Genomic DNA, 24,419 nt, shown 5'->3' with positions numbered 1-24,419 from the left:
GTGTACTGGTCGTTCTTAAAGAAAGAAATTATTATTGTGTTATCATAATAAATTCTCTACACTCATTAATAGTGTGGACAACCTCAAGCCCTGAGACAAAATTTTATAACCATGTTGCATGGCTTATAACCTCAAAGCATGCCATGAATTACTAGACCTCAATAATAAGATTTCTCTACTAACTTGCAAGAACATAAAGTCTAAGCTAAACTTCTAGCTATCGAAGTATCTAGCAAAATCCGAATGCAAGTATTCGTTCACATCTTTTATACTAGCTTAATTCTTTTGATCCTTGTGGATGCCACATTGCTTTCTTTTTAACCTTTCGGTGATTCATTTTAGGATTCTTTAGTACCTCTCAGGCATTCCGATTGCAAAGCTAGCCTCTAGACGTGTAATTCTATGTTTATCAAACCCTTCATTGCAGAAGTACGTGGAATCCCTCCCATTTCCTAATATTATAGATTGTTCATTGGGCTATGACTGGCTAAACTTATTACCTCTTATTAAGGGTGTATTACTAAATGAAGAATTCTTCCTTCAATATTTCTCTCGAGTTCTGCTCTTTTGATGTAGATCTTTTAAGATTAGCCCAAATAATCCTCGACATCTATCCTATTATATCTCGATGCCAGTCACAAAGTCTGCATTGCCAAGATTTTTCATTTCAAAGTTTTTGATAAGAAGCTATTTAGTTTCATGTAACAAACCTACACTACACCAAAATCGTCAATCAAGTACGGTCCGTAGTTTGGTTCAAAAATGGCTCTAAGCCGTTTCTGATTTGAAACGGTAGTGAACCGTACTCGAATAGTGGCTGTTGTACGTTGTTACTTTCACTTTTTTGTTGGTGTGTCCCGATTGAGTGTTCCATATTCTTATTTCTTACTATTATAGTTTATCATATTATTTTGAAATAGATGGAGGGAATGGATTCTATTAGAACCCTCTAAGTGGACCCCACATGTCCCGAGAGTCACATTTATATAAAATGCCACAGACTACTGGATTATTTCGGTCGCCAAAACGCCCTAATCCCTCCAAAACGCCCAAAACACGATCTCCCTCTCCCTCTCCCAATCTCAACCCTCTCTCGATCTCCCTCTCCCTCGATCTCCCTCTCCCGATCTCAACCCTCTCTCTCAATCTCCCTCTCACTCTCCCTCCCTCTCTTGATCTCCCTCTCCCTTCAACATCAACCATTCCACGACAGTCCCCACACATGGGGTATCTAATATTGTAGAAGCAGCAGCAGCAGCTCCATATGGGGTGTGTGATCTGTCGTCCACGGTTGAATGGGGAAGACTGAAGGGAGGGAGTGAGTGCAGCAGCAGCAGCAACAACGGATTCCTAGAAAAGTAATTCATCTCCCTCTTCTATCTTCTATATCAGTCACCGTCTCTCCAGCAGATCTCAGCTTGTAAGGACGCAGATCTTGTTTTACATCTCTCAAAGCTGCGATTTGTTAGATTTTTCATTCTTTCTACTTTAGCTCTGCTTTGTAGTCGTAGATGCGAGATTTTTATTTGATGTTTTTCTCAATGTAGTTTCTGTTTTCTATAGTCATGGACGAGATCTCATTTCTTGCTCTGATCCATACGTGGATTATTTAGCATTTTTTTTTCAATTTTTTGGTTGCGAGGCTGTAGATTTTCATGATTTTTAGATCCTAGCATGAAGGGACACAGATTTAGTTTTTGGATCCGTTGAATAACCGTTTTATTTTATTTTTCTGTTCACACTGCATTTTAACTTTCCATGATTGTCCTTGCCAACTGTAGATTTGAGTATTTTAGTTGTTTCTCATGTTTCTAGTTCTTTATTATTTCCATTTATTTGGATATCTGCATTGGTTGATTTTATTTTATTTTTCATAGGAAAGAAAGGATGTCTTTTAGCATTCTGTTTGTGGTTGGGTCATTCTCAATTTAGCCATACTTAAGACCCATGCCACCTATCTATAGTTGCATGGATTGACAATAGATTCGGGTGTGAGATCAGGGAAGCGTCCGTTTCAAAATGTAAACAAGTGCAAATGGGTAGGGAGTGGCATTGTGAGTGAAAGTCCAAAGTGTGTTCAAAGTAGGAGCGATGCCTAACTTGATGGGTTCTGCAACTAAGCACCCACTATGCAGTCATCTGGATGTTATTGGTGGGATCAACCTGATGAAGGATGTCACATAAATGTGTCATGTTGGCACATGTGTGATGATTCACCTCTTGGATATCTCCTTGTTTTATTTATTTATTTATTATTATTATTATTATTTTTTGATGTTCTCATTGTCTATGTGAGGGAGTTCACCCTTATATAAGATGTGAACAAACATAAATCACTCATGCTTGCCTGTCAGCCTGCTTGGATGTATGCAATTTTGTGTAATCTTTCATCTGTATGTAATTGAATAATAATGTTGATTTTCAGTTACAAGGATCGATTTCTTGCTGCTTTGCCAGCACCTCGTTGAGCAAGTGTTGACTTCAGTCGGCCTGTTTTCACAGCCACTGCATTCTACTTGTGTGCAAAAAGGCACAAGGTAGCTAATCATTGAAATCCTTTCTTCTCTTTCCATTTCAACCTGCCTGATTTTTTAAAATGTTTCTTACGCTTCAGTGTTTACTTGTTTTGCAGCTTAAAGTAGACAAGATTAAGCTTATTGAGCTATGTGGCACATCAGAATCTGAATTTACTAGTGTAACACATGCTCCTGTTAGCATTTTCTTTATTTCTACTTTGTAGCATTTTTTTTATTATTGGACTTCCGAATCATGGTTGCAGGTTTTCCTGCATCAATTTTCTCATAAGATGTTGCTTCTTGTGCAACAGATTCTGTACATGCATGTTTCCATTTTCACCAAGACACTAAGAATAAAAGACAAACAACAGATGACTGTGACTCTGTAACAGCCAAAAAGTTAGAGTGCCACCAATTTTATAGTTAGTAGTAGCAAAGGTGGAAATGGAGGGTAGAGATGTGGATAGAAATTCAAAATAAACATGTTACTTACAAGGAGAAAGAAATCATACCTTACCAAGTTGGCTAGTTGTGGCCAGTAGTACATTACATTTATGTTTATTTTGGATTACAAAGAAATCATACCTTTGTACTCTTATTGAGGTCAATGCATTGTATCATCGGGTGTAGGATGTGACAAAGGTATGTGGTTGTTTTTTTTTTTTCCTTTCTTTCTTTTTACAATTATCTATCATATGCAATTTGCACAACATTTTTTGCTGAAATACATTCACCTAATCTTTACTGCTCATTGATCATCACAAATCCTGCACACGTTTTGTATGTCCGCACATGTAAGGAATCACCATTCTTGTATAGACCCACTGATTTGATAAATACCCCCCCATCCCTTCTGCTTTTAGTCAGATAATAATACTAAATTAGAAAGTAGACATGGTGGGTGCATTTTTATCAGGGTTGCAACAGACACAGGGTACTTTCTCATATCGATCTCAATTGTTCATGTTTGCTACTTTCTTGTAATCATGCATCATTGATGATCCTATAACCTTTGAATCTTGGATTTGAACATGACTCATTAAAAATTTTACTTTTCAATATTCCATGTTCCTATTCATGCACAATCATCCAAAACCAATTTTCTTCAAATGGCACTAGTAGCATACAATCCACAGCATGATTTGGTTCAGATCATCATCTAAGATACAATTCCGTGGTGGATAACACCCGCAATAGATATATTAATTTTCAAATTATATTTTCTTATTAGGAAGGCCATTCATTTTCTTCCTTCTAAACTCAAAATTAATATTCTGCTTAGGTTGTGTAAGACAGAAAGCTATGTGGCTGTTACTTTTGGGCTAAAGCTAATTTTGCCCAACCTCATTCTCTTAAAATGCTCAGCATATGCATATCATATCTATTCTTCATTTCATCTAGGTGTTTTTTTTTTTTTTTTTTTTTAATATTCTCTCTCATGATGATTTCATTCACTACAATCAAGATCATTATTATCATCAACTTGGAAGTAATAGTTGAAAAGTGCGATCTTATTGGGGAACCAAAGCAGTATGGGGATGGCACTACTTCCAATGCTCCTACACAGGGAAGTGCTTCCATGCCTGCACAGTCATCATCCATGGATCAATTAGGGATAGCAACTAGAAGTCCACAATCTTATGGTGGGTCACTACTTCAATGCTCCTACAAAATTATATATCTTTTGTTCAGCTTCTAGTCCACAGTCATCGTTCATTCTTTCTTCATTTCTTTTGTTCAGCTTACAAAAATTATATATCTTTTGTTTAGACTAGATGGAAGATGAGTTCTAGTCTTCTACCCCAATTGGTCGTTGTAACAGAAATCTGATTTTAAACTGCAACACCACAACAGGTTCCACAACATTCTATGCAACTAGATAGTCGGGCTTGACTGATCTGACCAATACCCAAAAGCTGTGAAAGGGCGCACTGAGGTACATGTTTTTATTGACATTTTACCAGGCCAATCTCCCTGTTCTTCCACTGCACTTCCCACTTGTTCCTGTAAACTCATTTTCTTTACAAATGAATGGTTTGCATACCCAAAAGAATGTTCGTAGTGATGGTGGAGAGTTTATTTTTAAAATGAATGTTACATTGCTTGCTAACAATGGTATTACTTGTTGGAGAGTGCAATGGATTAATGTGGTGCATTAAATGCTTTTATAGAATGCTAAATACCTCTTTAATCAAATGAACCATATATCTATTTTGTTTTGTTTCAGGAATATAATCATATTTGTTGAAGTCCACTTCTCTTGTTGTAGATAAGAAGAACCTACTGAATCAGGTATAATTGTGTGCTTACCTATAGTCTTAGTTAATTTATATTTTTATTACTTCATGTAAACATATCTGCCTGTTGAGTCTAAAAAAGAGATGCAGTGTTTTTTATTTTAGTTTGTTATCATACTTACGATTGAAAAATGGAAATAAAAAACTAGTTTTATTTCACTAAAGCATGCATCGGAATTTGTTTTTTCACTTTAAACACATTTAGTTAATAGGGTCCAACCATCATTTTAACATCAAAATTGACTTGATTTTCTCATTTATTGCAGAATGTCGTCATTAAGTAACAAAGCATGGATGGACAAACATAGGTTAAGTCCAGAATATTTGGATGGACTTGTGCATTTTATTGAGTTTACAAAGAACAACGGTGGTGGATTTGATCATTATTCGTGTCCGTGTGTGAAATGTAGAAATGGGAGTGGGATGTTCACTCTTGGAGAGATTCATGAGCATTTGCTCATTAACGGTATTGATAAGTCATACACACATTGGATTTTTCACGGTGAAAGTCTTGCGAAAAGTAACGAGAAACCATCATCATCGACGTTTGATGATCAATCCGATGATGAGTATCCTAGAATGGAGGAACTTGTTAATGATGCATTTAGAAATATTGGAGAACATGCTGATACTCTTATGGATGATCTTAGAAATGAAAATTGTCATGAAGACCTTGATGCAGAAAGATATAAGGCTTTATTTGATGATGCAAGACAATCTTTGTACCCTTCCTGCCCTAGAGAACTCATAAAATTATCGGTTACTGTTGAGTTGTATAGTTTAAAGGCACGTAATGGTTGGTCGGATAACAGCTTTAATGATCTTCTTCAATTGGTTAAGAAGTTGTTACCAGTGGAAAACACGTTGCCAGTGAGCACATATCAAGCGAAAAAGATGATCAACTCATTGGGAATGACTTATGAGACTATACATGCATGTCCCAATGATTGTATTATTTATTGGAAAGAGTATAAAGATAGACAAAATTGTCCAACATGTCATACATCGAGATGGAGGTCAGATTACTTGGCAAAGAAAAAAGGCGTTAGAGTTCCATCAAAGGTTTTGAGATATTTTCCTTTAGCACCAAGGCTACAGAGGCTATACAGGTGTGCATTCAATGTTTAATATAATTTTAATATTATCCTATATACCTTTTGTTAAAAAAATTAATAAGTAATCTTTTTTAAAAAAAAAACTTTATTTCTAGTGTGCCATGGATAGCGGAGCAAATGACTTGGCATTCTCAACCGAAAGAATATAGTGGTGTTATGCGGCATCCGTCTGATTCATCAAGTTGGATGGTAATAAATAACAAGTGGCCAAGTTTTGCTGAAGAATTCCGTAATGTGCGTTTAGGGCTTGCGACTGATGGATTTAACCCATTTGGACATCTTAGTAGTGCCTACAGTTGTTGGCCTGTCATTATAGTGCCATATAATCTACCCCCTTCGATGTGTATGAAAAGAGAATTTTCAATGTTAACGGTATTGATACCAGGTCCAAAAGGACCAAGTAAGGACATTGATGTCTACCTACAACCGTTGATTGACGAGTTGAAGAATTTGTGGCTTAATGGAGTGACAACATATGATTCTCATTTAAAGACAATTTTTAATTTGAAAGCCATTTTAATGTGGGGAATTCATGATTTTCCTGCATATGGGAGTTTATCAGGATGTGTTACACATGCACAATATGCTTGCCCTGTTTGTGCCGAGGGAACCGTCGCTGAACGACTTAAGAGTGGCAAGAAGTACTCCTATCAGGGCCATCGAAGATTTCTTCCTATTAATCATGTTTTTAGGACTCAAAAAGCGGCATTCAATAATAAAGTGGAAGAAGGAAGACCTTCTCATCGATTAAGTGGTTCAGAGGTTGAAGCGAAGGTAATCGGTATTCAGATGGATATCGGTAAATCGAAGGGGAAGAAACGAAAAAGTTACGGTGATGATTCGACTGGGAATATAACTGCTTGGTACAAAAGATCGATCCTATTCGACTTGCCATATTGGAAGGTGATTTCCTTAACTTGTTAGTTTCATTTGCATATATGTCAGTGAATAAAAACTTAACATTCCATCATAATTGTGTTTTTCCAGGAGTTACCAGTTCGGCATAACTTGGATGTAATGCATGTTGTAAAGAATGTTGGTGACCATCTTTTGTCGACGATTCTAGAAGTCAAAGATAAAACTAAGGATGATATAAGTGCATGCGAAGATTTGAAAAAAATGAACATAATGAAAGACTTATGGCTGAAAGAAGCGGATGGCAAAACTATTAAACCAAAGGCACCATTTACTTTAAGTTGCAAGGAGAAATAATTATTTTATCAAACATTGCATGACTTGAAGGTTCTAACAGGGTATAGTTCCAGATTTAAACATCTTATAAACATACAAACTCTCGAGATAAAAGGGACTAAAGTCGCATAATTATTACATCATTATGTGTCAGTTACTACATGCGTTACTACAGCATACTTTCTCCGAGCATAAGACGTTGCGAACTACTATTCAGCACATCTGTTACTTCTTTAATGCCCTATGCTCGACGGAAATTAGTGCAAATAATATCATTATCGTCAAACAATGTGTTGTTGTGGTAATGTGTGTTTTGGAGAAGTTTTTTCCTCATTCATTCTTTGTTATTAGCGTTCACTTTATGGTACATCTAACTAACGAAGCATTAGCTTGCGGTCCAGTTAGATTTTGGTGGATGTATCCTTTTGAACAGTAAATATCTAACTTTAATGCGATTCATTTAGACTTCATCGTCATAATGTATTGACAATATATTATTGATTGGATGCCTTCATTAGGTTAACGAAGATTTATAAAGGATATGTAAAGAATACATCACATCCTGAAGGGTGTATTGCAAAGCGTTACATTGTAGAAGAATCTATTTTATATTGTATGGAGTATATGCCAAACGGTGAGAGAGGAAGTCACAAGCATACACATCAAAGGTTCCTGAACGATGATAGGGTGTGTGATGAAGAGCCTTTGGATAATGGGAAGAATGTATACTTAACTAACATACAACATCAACAAGTACGTAGATGGGTTCTACACTGCTATGTTGGAATTTATGAATGAAACAGGTAAGTAGATAAAGTTTATAAAATATCAAATCACGTGTAGTAATTAGATAAATACTTACATATATTTCATATAGAAAGTATGAAATATATTTAGGACCGACCACATCAAAGGGGCAAAGAAGAAAGGGCAGTGTGTCGAAGAACATTGAACATGATTTCATCAATTGGTTACGAAATGAGGTATTTTTCTAATTATTCATTTAATTGATATATTTGTTCATATATATTACTTTTTCTTATTTGGAGTTGGAGTTTGTTGAGGGCGAGTTGACATTGAAACGATTAGTAGATGGCCTTACATTTAAGGCAAAATGCTATAACAAGTATCGCGTGAATGGTTTTGTATTCTCTCCAAGTAAATATGAGACTACTAAGTCAACATAAAATAGTGGGGTGTCTATGAAAGCCATCACTAAATACTGGGCAAGTGCTAAAGATAAGAATTATAAAGAAGATGAGGCTACCTATTATGGAGTAGTAAAACAATAATCGAATTGGATTACACTATCTTTCGTCAAATGGTATTTTATTGTGATTGGGTCAGAGTGGAAGACAAGACCAATGGATGCATTGTTGATCCCGAGTCAAATTTAGTAATGGTAAATATGGAGAAATTGAAAGGACATGGGAAGGAAGGAGATGAACCATTCATACTTGCATCCCAAGCAAGTCAAGTATTCTACTCCAAGGATCAAACAAGGCTTGGATGGTATGTTGTTTTAATGTCACCAAAAAGATTGACGGAAGACGTAGACACACTTGAAGATCCGACTCTGTTTTCCTCTTCTGGGGGCGAGAATACAAATTTATAAAATATTATAAAGGAAATTGGATATGAGTTTTATGTAATTTTTTTGTTATCATATTTTGTGTTAATTCATTTGATAAATGAATTTCTATTTGTATGATGATTTCTTCTTATATGAATTTGTGTCTATAGGTGAGGTTGGACATGTTAATAGCCGAAGGGAACATGTCAACTTCACAAGCACACACATAAAAAAATGCGGGTAAATACAATTCCTTCATTACCGTATTATTTAATACATTGTTTTAAATAATATTATTTTGATAAAATATAAGTTTTTTATGTATTAGGAACTTCATCATCGTAAAAAAAAGAAGAAGCCTGTGATCACCTTAAATGCATTTGGACTACCTGTGGGCGAACACTCACATAGGTTGGCTACAAGAATTGGAGAGTTGGTTCGCACCCATGTCTCTATTGCCATCAAAGATTGGCGTGTAGTGCCAAAGAGTAAGAAAGAAGAATTTTGGAAGCTTTTACAGGTAAGATACAACAAAATTTCTTATGATATAAATTAATCATTATTCTTTTTTTGCTTCAACTAAATTCAATCTCAAATTTTCTTGTAGGACGAGTTTGTTATTCCTCGGTCTTACCAGGAGAAATACTTTAAAAGCATGTCCCATATGTTCAGGAAGTACAAGACTAAATTGAGGATGTAGTACCTCGATCCCCATACAAATCACGATTCTAAATTAAACAACCGTCTACCAAGAGTTAGGCCTGAAGATTGGAAAATGTTCATTGAACATAATTCAGATCCCATAATTGTAGAACAAAGGAAAAAAATACCGAGAATAGGAAAAATCTAAAAAGTTACCATACGAGTGACAGGCGTGGAACTTTATTATAGCAGCAACACATGGATTCGATTCAACCGGAGAATCCACAATCGACTGGTGGACCCTCAGTTGGGAATCATCAATGTGTAGAGAGAATGCGGCCATGCAAGTTGTACTCTTGGCGTAAAGAGCTCGTTGCTCAAGGGTGAGTTATTTTGGCAGATGGGCCTCAAATGATTCATGGCAAACCTCTTCAGGAAGATCTTTACAAGGTTGCCATTGATGTCATTATCAAAGGAGACGTCGAATTGCCCGAGCCAGACGGATATCATTCGACTTTAGGCGAAGTTGGAATTGGCTCATTTGTTGCATGACATCATTGCTTTACTGAGTTCACTGATTAGCAACAATAGTTTAATACTTTTTTGGACACTTAACCTTTTTGGACTATATATATGTTTTGATTGTATAGCTTACTTGATTAGTTGTTTCTATAGACTGAACATGATAGATATAATGCAGGTTTTTGACAAATGTGTTGATGGCTTCGATCATCACTGCATGGTAAGGAATTATATCACAGATAAAACACTTTACTGAAAGTAGACTCTACCAGTTTGGCTAACACTGCATTGTTGTTGCCTATTTTTAGGTATCTGTATGGGAGAGATTTGCTTCTTGCATCAGAGTTAAATATCATGAATGATTATATGCTGTCAGGTTTTTTACTGAAATGGTGGGCTCTCTACAAGGCCCAAGAAGTCACTGGGAGAATTCTGGCAGTCCATCTGAGAGGAACAGTGTTTAGGTTTTTCTTTTTTGTCGGTGATTTTAGTTTCCACGACTATTATTGACTTCATTTAAATATTTTTTCTTATAACCTTTGAATATTTAAAATTTTCTGTCATGCAAGATTAACAGTAGTAACAAAAATGTCAAAGACTTGTTTGTTTACATTTAACCTTTTGTGTGAATTGAAGGAGGAGATCCAACGACCTGCAGCTGCCTGCATGATACCTGATAACTTGTCGTGCCGTCTTAATTCTCCTGTCAAAATGGCATCCGTACCATGCAAATTGCAAGCTAGAGGACCTGTCAGGCCTCTCCTGGGTTGCAAGACCCATCACTGGACAAAGTACTCTTGGTCTTGTGTCCCGCCATGGAAGTATGGAAAGTCAGAATGTGCCCCTTATGGATCCAATGGTCACCCTCTTTGGTAGCGTCCACGAGAAGCTCCCTGAGATGGGAAGCATGCGAAGCACGCTCTTTCCGAACTTTGGCAGCATGTTCAGCATGGCAGGGCAGCCCACCAAAAATGAAGAGTGGGATGAGGAGAGTCTCCCGAGAGAGGGTGAGGACTATGCATCTGACGCTGCGGGAGGTGATTCCGATGACAACTTGCAGAGCCCGCTACTCTCACGACAAACAACGAGCATGGAGAAGGATATGGTCCCACCGTCGCAGGCAGCTTATGGGAGTGTATTGAGCATGAGACGCCACAGCAATCTCATGCAAGGGAATGCTGGGGAGGCAGTTAGCAGTACAGGTATTGGTGGTGGGTGACAGCTGGCTTGGAAATGGTCTGAGAGAGAAGGGGAAGATGGGAAGAAGGAAGGATGGTTTAAGAGAATTTATTTGCACCAGGAGGGTGTCCCTGGGTCCTGCCGTGGGTCTATTGTTTCGCTTCCTGGGGGTAGGTGAGTTCATCCAGGCTGCTGCTTTGGTGAGCCAGCCTGCATTATACTCCAAGGAGCTCATGGAGCAACATCCAGTTGGACTTGCTATGGTCCACCCATCTGAAACCGTCAAAGGGCCAAGTTGGGCCAGTCTTTTGGAACCAGGAGTGAAGCATGCATTGATCGTTGGGATTGGGATTCAAATTCTTGAGCAGGTAGGAAATAGGTCATGTTAAAAGAGTTCTTTAGTCTTTCAGGTGTTATTTTCGTGGAATTTTTTTTGAACATTAAATCATTTCCCCCTTTTTCTAAAGTTTCAACTCTATATTCTGTCCATTAATTGTCTTTGAGCCCATATATCTCTCTTTTCAAATGTGATAAATCTTTGTTGTTCTCCCTCTGTTTATATATTATTTTTCCACTGCACAATTATGCTTTTAATCAAATATCATGTATATCTGTTTGCTGTAATTTAGAATATTCTTTCCATTATATATAATTCCCTTCCTGCATTTATGTAAAAATTGAACAGAGACCAATCTATGTTGGTAGGCTGATTCAGTGCTGATTAGTCATTTGAGCTCGTGCTCTGAAATCATTGCTCCTCTGTTGAAGAGTTTGAATTAATTTGTGTGTGTGTGTGTGTGTGTGTGTGTATTCTGGGTTTTGATAGTCTTCTTTCAAATGTTCACCCTAACACTAAATTGCGCAGTTAATCATGGCTCGTGGGTGCTTTGATGATACTAAGGTTGCTGAAGAAACCTCTTGTTCTTTTGATTTTTTAAAAAAGGATTTTGGATGTCATAATTATGTTTATAAGTAGCTTTTCATCAATGTTTCACAGGGAGCTGTGCTGGTTAAAAGTTTGGCTGCCAAGGAACCATCTGCTCTTGCCTTGGATACTTACTACAAGCAGTATTATCTCTGTTTGGCTGCTGCTGCTGCTACTATCAAATGGTAATCCAATTCTGCATGCATTTGAGTTCTACCCTATTCATGTTGTAACTTCCACTCAAGAGCGTATCTGATATAGAGTGGATGATCCCAACCAACAATGAATGAGATTAACGCCTCCAAAAGAGGAAGAGTTGATGAGTGTGTGCATGTAGACAATGAGTTGAGAAGTGTGTGCAGGGTTAGGCATGCAGCACTCGGTACCGAGTCGGGTCGAGTTCGGGTTAGGTCGATTTCAAAACCGGATCGAGTCAGGTCAGCCCTAACTCGGTCCATATTCAACTGAAATAGGTACTGATATTTGTTTGGGAGATCTGATCTTTGTAAAAGGTTGGCCCCATCATTTAGAAGAACCCAATGTGAAAAGAATACAAAGATTGGCCCCATCATTTAGAAGAACCCAATGTGAAAAGAAGGCCGATCCATTCATGTCAGGTATATTGGGTCAGATTAATGCTTTTAATTTACTTTAATGTTGTGGCCTACCTAGTTCATATATTGTTCTGATTTTAATTACAAGTTATATGCATGATGAGGCCAATCTTTTGCAGGGCCTAGATGTACTAGACAAGAAACACATTGGTGGGAAAACATGATTGTTCTGATTTTAATTACAAGTTATATGCATGATGAGGCCAATCTTTTGCAGGGCCTAGATGTACTAGACAAGAAACACATTATGGGAAAACATGCGCGCAATACATAGGAAAGGCATTTCTCAAATGAAATACGAGTATCCATAGGTGGTGAAATTCCACTAGCGTGAGTGTGAGCGTGAGTGTGTGGGGTGTAAAAATAAAAAATAAAAAAATGAAATACCTTGATCCAAACTCCAGACCATTATTAAAGTTGGGGGAATGCAGAGGTTGAAAAACTCAGTACCCATCATGGTCCGGTTTTGGAATTTTTCAGGAAGTTGTGAACAGGGATTGATGACTGGTTGGCTTTAGATGTGACTCATCTGAGTCGAAGTCGACTCGGGTGAGGCCAATCTGGTACTGCACCATGAGTTAGCATTGAAAATATGGGTGATTCAACCCAACTCGGACTGAGCAAAGCGTCTTGAGTCTCCCAGTCTTAAAATCATGGTTGGGATCTCATTGAGTAGTGCTGCCAATGGGTCAGTTTCTGGCCTGGCCCACCCTGAATGGATCTGCTAATGTGTCAGTTTCTGTCCTGACCCACTATCGGAATGGAAGCGGGAGGAGCCATGCTCTGAGTAGGGAAATCCTACTACTAGAGTATAAATACACCTATACTGAATATCACCATATCTTCAACTCAACCAGCAGTCCGAGCTAGTCACATCTAGCTGCCTTTAATCCCCTGCTTGTGAATGTCTTGAAAAAAAAAGAAGTAAAAGTGCCTTCTCTCCATTAGCCCAGTTCAGGTATTCATGTGCAAGGTACGTTGCTATTCTCAGACAACAACAAGAGGCATGATAACTGTTCCAATCAAGCAACTAGGATTAAGATTGTCCAGTTGGTCAGATTATTTATCAATGACCCATATGTGATGGGGGCCACCGATGAGTGGTTCAGGATATCTGTTGTGTTCCTGTTGGAACTCGTTGATAAAGAGCCTGGACAGGGGCTGATAACATTTTTACCTGTGCAATTATTTTTAATATAAATATGGTATTTTTGCAGATGGAATACCAGGCCTGAAGAACTGGTGGAAGAGATCGCTCGGGTTGTGGGGGATGGACGAGAAGACATTAAAGAGGAGGATTTACAACGGATGTCATATCTGAAGGCAGAGTGATCATTCTAGAAAAGAGCAAGGAATTGTTGGATTATAGAAGCCTGGAAATGAAATGTTGTATTGAAATTGGAATTTAAATTGAATGTGTACTGGAAGGAAAATTGTTGCCTGTGAATCATTCTATTGTCTTTTTCTTCTATTTGTGTAATTATCTGGCATATAATACAAGTAGATTACATACCCCATTACATACCCCACTCTCTCTCATACAATTAACAAAGGGGTTTAAAATTGTTCTTAAAATTCCGTCCTAAAATCTGACCGTTGGCAACGTTCATAAGCATTCAAAACCGTTTCTAAAATTTTCTGCCCAAAATGTGATCGTTGGCACCAGAACGGTTTAAAACCGTTCCTAAAATTCCATTTCTAAAAACTGAAACGGTACCCAAAACGGTTCCGAACCGTTCCTGATTTTCTGCGACGCCTCATTCAGAAACGGTATTAAACCGTTCCTGAAGCATTTAGGAAAGTTTTTGATAAGAAGATATTTAGTTTCATGTAACAAACCTAAATCACGACTAGCAAGTAAAATATCATTTACATACAGTCCCAAGATAATAAACTTACCCCCAAGAACTTTCAGATATATACACCCATTGACAGTGGTTTCTTTAAATTCACCCACGATGGTTTTTTCTTTAAATTTGAAGGATGTGATGATATCATAAACTCAACATGCCACTGGCAGGATGCTTGTTTCGCTCTATACACTTCCAACATGATATTGATAAAAATTGAGGTAATACACTCATTGAGTGAGCCACACATGTGTATTGAATTTAGAATGTTAAACTTATTTATGTAAGCACCCATTTTTCTTTTATAATCTTGACCCCTGGGATCAGTGGAACAAGAGTATTTTTTGGTCCATGAAATGTTCATAGAGTACGGTACATGATGGGCAGATGATTTTTAATTTAACATGTGTTCGAAGGCCTCGACCTCTAATACGCCTTCTGCCATTGGACATGAGCACAACCTTCATTAAATCAGGACCCCTCATAAATTGTACATGTAACTTTCATTAACTCAAATTAAACATTCCAAATTGAGGATTCAATGCAGATTTGTTACAATTGGGACAATTATAGTCAAATCCTTATAATTATGTTATAATTATTAGTATTCATATATTAATCATCCAATTATAGTTATATCCCGAGAAATTTAGAATACTTTTTTTTAACACCTGGTCCAAAATCAACAAAGAAAATTTATTTAAATAACCAAAAAACCTTTTTAAATAACCCTTGTTTTTACCTCACTCAAGTTCCCTCTAGTTCCAAGCCTAAAACATCTAAGTTCACGCAGTGTGGCTATCTGAGTTTTAGATTAATGCTGGGTTTTTGTATTTTTCGTTGATCATGATAGGTGACAGCTGATGAATGGGTTTGATGATATATACACACCAAGGTCGCCCCACACACATACCTATGGTTTGGTGTCCTGTACCATTGTTCTCTGTGGGGTGGCCCACCAAATCCGATTGGTTTTCAACTACATAGGCAGGTATTGAGAGGACTCCTTATAGACGGTGTAGATGCTCTAAAGGTGAGCCACAGAGTTGGGTGTTGTACAACTGCGTAAAGTACTTCACTAGCCAGAATACGTATGGATGAATAGTCGTATAATCATACAGAGGACATGACTGGCACTGAATGAGAGCTAAATGGGAGGGACATGCATCACATCCACTCTGTCCATCATATGTGACACAAATTGTCACCGTTGATCCTGAAAATCAGTCCAATCTAGGACTTCGGTGAGCCACGCCACAAGGAAGAGTGTAAAATCATGACTAAACCTCTAAATTTAGGTAGTGTGGCCCACAGGAGCTTCAGAATGTCTTAATTTTCCAAGCATCCCTTCATCCTGGTCGGCCGCTTCAGATGAATAGATAGGATGTAATATATACACCAGGATAGGTAGGGGTGCACATGGAACTAGTAAACCGGATCAGAACCGACCAGACTGCACGGTTTGGTCTGGTTTTGAAGTGCACCTTATCCAAAAATCAAAGAATTAATTAGTTTGTTTCGGTTCTCAGTTTTGGTTTCCGTAGAACTAATCCGGACCTTAGAACTGAACCTAAAACCCCTTGGTTATATATATATATATGGGAATAGGTACTATGTGCTCGAGCTCATGATAACGGCCCATGAGGTTGAGCTGTGTGGGCCCCACTGTGATGTATGTCGATCATCAACACCGTGCATTTGATGGGTCCCCTTTAAATTAGGGATATCCCAAAACTCAGCCGTATATGGAACTCAGGTGAGCCATACCATCTAAAATCATGTGAAGACATGCCAAAAACATATAAAAGCACTTGGTGGGGCTCACCTTAACTTTGAATGCTGCTGAAACTTGGTCTGAACCCTCATCCAAGCGGGACACACATAATGGATGGGTTGGATTTGCAAACCACATCTCGGTGAGCCCAAAAAATGATTATGAATGTTTTAATGGGGCACGGTCCCTCTCAACTTCTGTATGTGGTGTGGCCCACACAAGTCACGGATTGACTTGATTTTTAAGACCTAGGCCCACGATGGAATGGTGCATCTGACTGAAGGGGTAGATGTTTGACACGCATCACAGTGGGGCCCACACAACTTGACCTCATGGGACATTCCCATCAGCTGGAGCGCATGGTACCTTTTCCCTATATATATATAACTATTCCATTCATCAAATGCATCACACCACGAATAGACATTGGCAGCAAAATCATCTTGGAACACCAAAGGGTCATAAAAACAAACTATGACAACATTACTTTCTGTGAAATTTTCCTGTAGATGAATTTGGGCCGGATTAAAAAAAAGCCTAGAACTGTGGAACTGAACCGTAATTGAACCGGTTTTTTATGGTCCGGTTCCAATTCAGTTCTAGGTGCAAACTGTCCAGTTCCAGTTCTAGTTTTCTTGGAACCATTGGAAACGGTTCGGTTCCAGTTTCACCCCAGAACCGGACCAAAAAATGAACCATGTGCACCCCTAACATAGGCTCCACACACAATTTGGATGATTTTAATAGTGGGTGTCCCCATCTCAACTGATCCCCATGCTATAGGCCACCTAAGTTTTAAATCGGCCTGATATTTTAACCCCAGTCAAAACACGCATTGGGTAACAATGGGGCCTTCATGGTGTCTATATGTCAAACCCCTTCATCAGGTGTGAGTCACAAAGATAAGCAGAATATACAAATATCAGCCTGGTCCAAAATACAGGTGGGCCAAAACTTGTTAACAATTTTAGATTGTTCCCATTGCTAAATAAGGTATTTTGGTCATTTCAATGAATTTTCTTTCTTAAATCTGTGACCAAAGTGTATAAAAGAAAGTGTTATAAAATGTTTAGATCATAACTGTAATTAGATGATAAATAGGTGGCTGATTGTAATTACACCATAACTATAAATGTTTGGCTGTAAATTGTCCTAAAGCAGCATGTCAGCGGAAAAAATGCCACAGCACCACATTTTTGGGTGCCTGCCTGCAAGTGGTCAGTTCTCATTTTGCCTGATGTTCACTTGCTCAACATACCATGTATCCTGTGGAGAAAATAACCCAGCCGAAAGAGAAAATAAGTGGGCCACCCATGTTAAAAAACGATGGAGGAGAAACTTACCAATAGTCTACTATCAATCAATGCATGCGACCACCTGATGAATGGATAGATCTGATTGGTTTTTTGATAAGGCCATCTTCATACAGATGACATTTTCAAAAAATTGACATACAAAGCTGCACAAATTATTGTGGGATTAAACTCATAAATCATACCATAAAACCTTAGGAGATTGGTTGAGCAATGAATAAGGCATGAGATGAAGGTTGGGAAAATCAGTTTAGATTTATGCTAGGAAGGTTGATCATTTAAGTTACTTTCATACTTGTCTAATTATGGAGAAATATGGATAGAGAGAAAGGATCTCCAGAGTCTTTATTAATTCAAATCAAGCATACGATGGGATCCCTAGAGAGCAAATCCAGTGGGTGTTGGAAAGGAAAGAAGTCTCAAGAGGATATACTGACATAATTAATGATATGTATGAGGGAGCTGTGATAAACATAAGGACCACTAATGGAGAAACAAGTGGCTTTTCAATTACTTTAGGTTTACACTAGCGATCACATTGAGACCACATATTTTCCCATTGGTTATGGACAAGTTCATCATCATCATCATCATCGAAGCCTTCTCCCAATTAATTAGGGTCGGCAACATGCATCCCTTTCCACCATTTCACATTGGTTATGGACAGGTTTATGCATATGACATTGTTTTGGTTGACGAGATGGAGGGTGTAAACACAGCTAAAACTATGAAAAGAAAGAAAGAAACAATTATGAAGCGAATGGGATGCTTGATGCAGGACAATTAACCACTTGCTCTAAAAGCTCGAATTGTTAGAGTATAGCGATTTAATCCCTTTATCTCATAGCCCAAGCCCCACATCTCATGGGTTAGGACCTCGGTCAAACCCCCTCCCCCTCCCCCCCAAATCACATGGGTACCATCTCACACGGGCCGCCCACCCCGAGTGTGTCCCTGCATCCCACAAGCTACCCGAATGCACATTAATCACTCTCGGTGAGGAGTCTCGAACACGAGACCTCCCCCGTGGGCCCTGCCCACCCCGAGTGTGTCCCCGCATCCTACAAGCAACCCCACTCGAGCCCATTGTAAAAATGCCCCTGCATTAATCACCCCCAGTGAGGAGTCTCGAACACGAGATCTCTCGCTCTTATACCAATTTGATGCAGGACAATTAACCACTTGCTTTAAAAGCTCGAACTGTTAGAGTATGGCGAATTAATCCCTTTATCTCATAGCTCAGGCCCTACATCTCATGGGTTAAGACCTTGGTTGAACCCCCCCCCCCCCTTCTTGTGGGCCCCAAATCACACGGGTATTGCCTCACACGGGCCGCCCACCCCGAGTGTGTTCCCGCATCCCATAGACTACCCCACTCGAGCCCGGTGTGAAATACACATTTATCACCCCCGATGAGGACTCTCGAACACGAGACCTCCCCTATGGACCCCGCCCACCCTGAACGTGCTCCTGCATCCCAAAGGCAACCCCACTCGAGTCCGGTGTAAAAATGCCCCTGCATTAATGCCGCACCTAAGTGAGGTGTGACTTCCTAGATTTTCCTGTTTTCTTAAAATTTTTAGTGCAAAATTGGAGCAAATGTTATAAAGGGGGATGGTTTTGTAAAATGATGCTATGTTTATATTTTCTTATAACTATTAGCTTGCAGATGTTGACAGTACAGTTCTATAACTTCGTGACTCAAAACTCGGCTGAGTCAACACAACTTGACAAGATTTCGAGCTGAGTCATTGCAAAACTCACTCAGGAATGTGACTCGGTCCCAACCCAACAAGAATTGTAGAGTCAGCTCCCGAACTCCAACCAAAGGCGACTCGCCGTGAATTGGGATGGTCGAACCCATGGCCTCATCCAAGAGGGCATGGGATTGTTAACAGTGCATCATGAGGGCAGCTAATTTTGCAATTTTATATACTCTGATAGCTATCTAAAACATTTATTTCCACTCTAATACATTTATTGTAGTTCTTAACATCAAGTCTAGTCATGTAAAGACTCCATGGAGTCTTCGTGTCAACTCGAGGTGGCTGGACACTGAATCAATTTTCTGGTTTTTTGAACTATGGTTGACAGAATGTTATCAGCACCTGAGTTGCTGTCAATCGTCAATGTCAGAGGTTACAAGCTTCAGAGGTTTCCATCAATCTGGCATTCTCGATGCTGACCAAAACTTGCTGCCCATTTCGCAGTTTGCTCAAATGACAATCATCCTGAGCAAAACAAAATGAAGTTAGGACTATTAAATATCCTTTGCAGTTTCCACCATCATCTCATACAGTGCAAACCCGCCTCTATGGCAGCCTGGCATTCTCGATGCCATGTTCTTCAGTTCACCCTGATATGTAAGAAGCCATATTAGTAATTACCAATAGAAAAAAAAAAAAAAAAAAGGAAAGAAAAAAAAAAAGAAAAAAGAAAAGAAAAGAAAAGATAAAAGGTCTCCCAGTCCAAACACAGAAGGGGAGAATCCAGCATGTGTTTTCAAAAGTCTCATTTTGGAATGACTTGGGATTCCCACCAGCCATCTCGGACAGTTTGAGAGATGGGTGCACCGACTCTTGTGCACACAAACAGGAATGGGCATGCACTAACCCTTGAAACAGTATAAAGTTGCGTGGACTCATAGCCATCTTGTGCGGTGGAATATAGTTGTTGAATTTCCTTCGACTCAAGATTACATTTGAGATAGAAAAAAGCTGTTGGTCGAACATTCAGCTCCCTGCGGGATATGCCAATAAAGACTGGCTCTGTCTGCATGTTAGTTCAAATACAGTCAGTATCATAGATAGACTATAACATAGCTGCACTTCTCAACTTGCTAGAATGGATAAACCCATCGACATATATACAATGCTCTGACCAGTAGTCTCTATGTACACAGTCAAGTTCCAATTTGTGTAAGTGGGCCCGTGGCCAGTGATCCAAAGTGTTGATATATGATGGGAGCCATCATGGGTGTACCACAGCTCCCGGATTGGAAGATCCAGTCCAATTGATGGCCAGCAAATGGACAGTTAAGAAAGAAAATATAGCAATGGTCCACAGTCAACCCAGAAGGCCAAAGACTCAATGGCTAGAATCTTCCTTTCTGGGGCATTTTTGATTCATGGCCACCATTCATATCTACAGTTTCGATCATTGAACCATGGACCCAACTTTTACAAACTGAAAACCCCAACCAATCATAGAAACTATCTGTCTGAGCATTATATGATACCTTCTAACAAGGACACTGTACTTTGCTAAAGAATTATGTGCTAGTGTAGCGAGGTGGACACTACTGTAGACAAAAAACTAATATCACTTTTTCATTTGTGTCATGGGTCATGCTGGAGTCTGTGAGGGTTAAGGGAAGCCATTTATCTAATGCTGATAGAATCTTGTGGGCCACCTTGCTATCTTGCGGATATTTGGTTGGACCAAAACAACAGAATATTTTAGGAGAAGCAAAATGAGGTTTCCAATTAGATTAAAGAGCATATCATAGAATGAGTTTTACATAGCAAGAGTTTAATTTTCACCTCCACCTACATGATACTTTTTGTAATAGACAAGAAACCCCAAAATGCACCAAATCCCTATGAAAAAATGGTGCAAGAAATCCCAAGAAAAAACTCTAGAGAGAAAAAAACGGGAATCTCTGGTTTTTCCCAACTTTTATTATTATTATTTTGACTGGAACTCCTTCAAAAACTTTCCAGAAAATCTCATAAAAATCAGCATTAATCTTCTAAAATCATGCTCTCCCATTACCCATACTTAAAAAACAAAAAAAAATAAAAATAAAAATAAAAATAAAATTAAATTAAATTAAAAATTAAAAAAAAAAAAACAAAAAACAAAAAAAAAAAACACTCAAAGCACATAGAAAACAAGTGCATTGTATTTCTATCATTAGGTAACAGAAGCAGCACCAAAAGATACTGTCACAATGGCAGCAGTCCAGATTCATGAGTACGGGTAACTTAACGAGAGTTGGTTGAGGAACCCCAATTTCTTCAACTACTTCACGAATGATACCATCGAACATCTCCTGAGAAATCTTTTTGTTTAAATGTCCAGATTCTGTTGCATCTTTGTCAACTTGATGGTCTGATATTCCTACTTCTTCAGGCTGTCAATCAGCAGAAGGACAGATGTCAGCAATTTATTCTACAGAAGTCAGCTTTACATGACATCAATTGTCAAGAAAAGCATAAAAGAAGAGCTAAAGGCACTTAGTAGAAGGGATGCAACTCGGGTGGGTTGGATCGGGTTGAGGGTCAACGCAAGCCCAACGGCCCGAACCTGACCTCAAGAGGATCTAACCTACAACCCGACTCGACCCAATTTCCAAACCAAGGCGCCCAAACTGAACCCAACCATAAATCCTCTAAACTCTAACTCAACCCGACCCAAATACATGTGATTATTCCCAACCCAAATTCGCTCAACCCGAATTTAAATTAGGTTGGCATTATGGAACCCAAACCCAAACTGAGGGCCTTGACAACCTGACCCTACCCAACCTCACTTAGGTTGGGTCAATCAGGTTCAGGTTGACCAGAACACAAGCCCAAACCCAAGTCACAGCCCCATTTATTAGTAATCAAAAGATGTTCCATGAGATGTCAAACAAATGAACTAAATGGAGTGATCATCCGCTTGATGATTAAATCATCACCACTTATAAATAGCTGAAAAACACACCTCAATTCGAAAGAACCAATCATGTTCAGATACTTCCAGCAAGACCCATCATCAATCTTATCATTTGTTACTCTGCTTTTCAACTCCCATGTTATGTATTTTTCCATACCATGTCATCCGAAAAATATATTTTTAACTAAAAAAAATGCTAATCAAATAGCAACGTTATCTTTGGAATCTGTCAAACAACTTATGGAACAATCTATTTCAAGGGTATTTTCAAAATTTCAGGCCACTCAAAACTTTTGGAAATTCAAGGCAGTTTCTCACATCTTTATCAGATGTAGGGTCCAAAGGCTAAAATGGCAAGCACTAATCAAAAGGATTTCAGACAATCCTTGCCACTGCTTACCATTGTTTTGTTATCTAGCAAAATAGACCTTAAAGAAGTCACTACATAATAGAGATCTGAATTACATCTCAAGGTATTCAGCATGATGTTTTCTCATGATTGTCTATGCCAGAAACTACCAGAGGTAACATAGAACCTGCTAAAACTGCTAGTTATGGGATCCTTTGGTTGTTAGCCTATTCCATTGATTGATATAGATGTTGTTTGCATACATGTAACAGCCACACTCAATGAGTCAAAAGGGTCAAAATACCACTAAGCAAGATGAAGGACCATGGAACATAAGATTTCGCTGGCTGACTACTTGATGCTTATTAAGGCCTTGTTTGGATTGTGAATTACATCAGTAGTGTACTGTAAAAGTGCAATGATTACAAATTACAATACCTGTCTCCTGAAAACAGGTAAGTTAATTCCTGTGTTTGGTTTGTCGTGGTAAAATCATAATAATGGCACTTTTACATTTCTTCAATGTCAAGTCATAGAGAAAAATACACCGATGTGCATGTTTGGATAAGAGATTTCCACTGCAATGCAATGTAAAATTGTAATGATTATGAATTACAAGACATGTCTCCTGATACATCTGCATTTGACCGCAAAATCACTTGCATAAACAGTCATGGTTAAATCGTAATGATGGCGCTTTTACAGTACATTACTGATGTAATTCGCAATCCAAACAGGCCCAACATCATGCAGCTGGTTTATGAAAAACTGTAGCATTCTTCCTCTAGTGTATCATACAACTTAACAGATTTTTTATTGAATTATATCAATTAACAGATAATGAAAATGTTAATTGGTAATATTTTTCTGGAATTTCAGATGAGATACCTCTGAATGACCTCCTGGGAAAACAAAGTGTCCTGGGAACTCCCCTACATTATAGCTTCTTTGCAACACAAGAATCCTTTTATCAGTTGTCTCTACAATTGCACCATTGCCCAAGGGACTAGATGTGTGTTGGCACCGAACAGAGTCATCTACAAAAAGCATAGCTGAGGTATTTAGATGTCATTGATAACTTCTCTTTTATGGAAGATGCAGTCAGTAACTTCAATAATGAATATCATATGCTGTGCATGCTTGAACAGAGCAATGTAATCCTTTGGATATGTAGGGATAAGTAGAATACACCATTTGATCACAAATATAAAGTAGTTTAATACCATAACAAGATAGAAACTTTGGAAAGTAGATTTAATTAGTAGAACTTTGGAAAGTATATTTAATTAGTACATTGGAAAAGGCCAACCAAAAAAAAAACAGAGAAGCAGAAGAAGAAGAAGAAGAAGGAAAAGACAACTTCTAAACAACATAAAGCAAGTGAATTTATCAGGGCCAGAAATACTAGAAAACATGAATTGGCATTTTGGAACTCATAACTAGATTTTTAACTTGAGAAGTAGCAAAACGCCTCGAGGATTGGCATTTTAATGTCTTTACCGATATTTTTAACTTCAACAATGGTATTAAAAAAATGCCTCAAGGATTGGCTTTCCGTGCCCTTTCCCAATTTTAACTTAATGTTGAAAATGGCTTGAGGATGGGTATTTAGTTGTCTTACCTTGACTTATATCAAGGAAAGTGGGCAAAATGACCTAAGAAAATGTATTCAAGTGCCCTTACCCAGATTTTTTTACTAGAAAAGTGTGGAAAATGCCTTAAGATTAGCAATTTGATATCATAACCCAATTTATACCTTAATAGCGGGCAAAATGTCTCAAGGACTAGCTTTTTTATCTCCTTAACCTAAAGTTTCACTTGGAAATTGGGTAAAATGCATCAAGGATAGGCATCATGGAGACCTCACCTAGATATTTAACTTGGAAAGTAGGAAGAA

The 24,419-nt window shown here is 38.3% G+C and overlaps 2 protein-coding genes and 2 long non-coding RNA genes across 10 annotated transcripts in view; 3 read left to right on the top strand and 1 right to left on the bottom strand.

Moving 5' to 3' along the window:
• The first annotated feature begins 1,094 nt into the window (after window positions 1-1,094).
• On the top strand, window positions 1,095-4,792 carry LOC131253053 (uncharacterized). 4 transcript variants are annotated; one of them, XR_009174815.1, is made up of 5 exons: window positions 1,095-1,358; window positions 2,426-2,537; window positions 2,633-2,695; window positions 2,780-2,832; window positions 4,744-4,792. It is a non-coding gene; the product is annotated as an uncharacterized LOC131253053 (long non-coding RNA). The 4 variants fall into 4 exon arrangements; XR_009174814.1 differs by lacking the exon at window positions 4,744-4,792 and having other exon boundaries at window positions 2,780-3,124; XR_009174813.1 differs by lacking the exon at window positions 4,744-4,792 and having other exon boundaries at window positions 2,426-2,695; window positions 2,828-3,124.
• Window positions 4,793-5,236: 444 nt separating this feature from the next.
• LOC131254162 (uncharacterized) lies at window positions 5,237-7,140 on the top strand. Its single transcript, XM_058255166.1, has 3 exons — window positions 5,237-5,922; window positions 6,024-6,831; window positions 6,916-7,140. The coding sequence occupies exons 1-3, from the start codon at window positions 5,237-5,239 to the stop codon at window positions 7,138-7,140; spliced, it is 1,719 nt and encodes a 572-aa protein (XP_058111149.1).
• A 591-nt stretch (window positions 7,141-7,731) lies between these two features.
• Window positions 7,732-8,357, top strand: LOC131253055 (uncharacterized). Its single transcript, XR_009174816.1, has 3 exons — window positions 7,732-7,922; window positions 7,997-8,102; window positions 8,169-8,357. It is a non-coding gene; the product is annotated as an uncharacterized LOC131253055 (long non-coding RNA).
• An 11,059-nt stretch (window positions 8,358-19,416) lies between these two features.
• The window catches only part of LOC131253052 (nudix hydrolase 9), a 37,952-nt gene continuing 32,949 nt past the window's right edge, over window positions 19,417-24,419 (bottom strand). For 2 of the 4 annotated variants that reach the window (XM_058253875.1, XM_058253873.1), the window contains 4 exons: window positions 23,411-23,574; window positions 21,503-21,646; window positions 20,125-20,283; window positions 19,417-19,867 (listed from right to left, as the gene is read on the bottom strand). In XM_058253875.1, coding sequence (XP_058109858.1) covers window positions 19,772-19,867; window positions 20,125-20,283; window positions 21,503-21,646; window positions 23,411-23,574 — 563 coding nt within the window. In that variant the 3' untranslated portion in view covers window positions 19,417-19,771. The remainder of the gene's footprint in view (window positions 19,868-20,124; window positions 20,284-21,502; window positions 21,647-23,410; window positions 23,575-24,419) is intronic. The other 2 variants (XM_058253874.1, XM_058253876.1) reach the window with 2 other exon arrangements.

Source organism: Magnolia sinica, chromosome 8 (genome assembly GCF_029962835.1).
Source record: "Magnolia sinica isolate HGM2019 chromosome 8, MsV1, whole genome shotgun sequence".
Taxonomy (NCBI): Eukaryota; Viridiplantae; Streptophyta; class Magnoliopsida; order Magnoliales; family Magnoliaceae; genus Magnolia; species Magnolia sinica.
The sequence above is the reverse complement of the archived record's forward strand: the minus strand, read 5'-3'. Positions and strand labels throughout refer to the sequence as shown.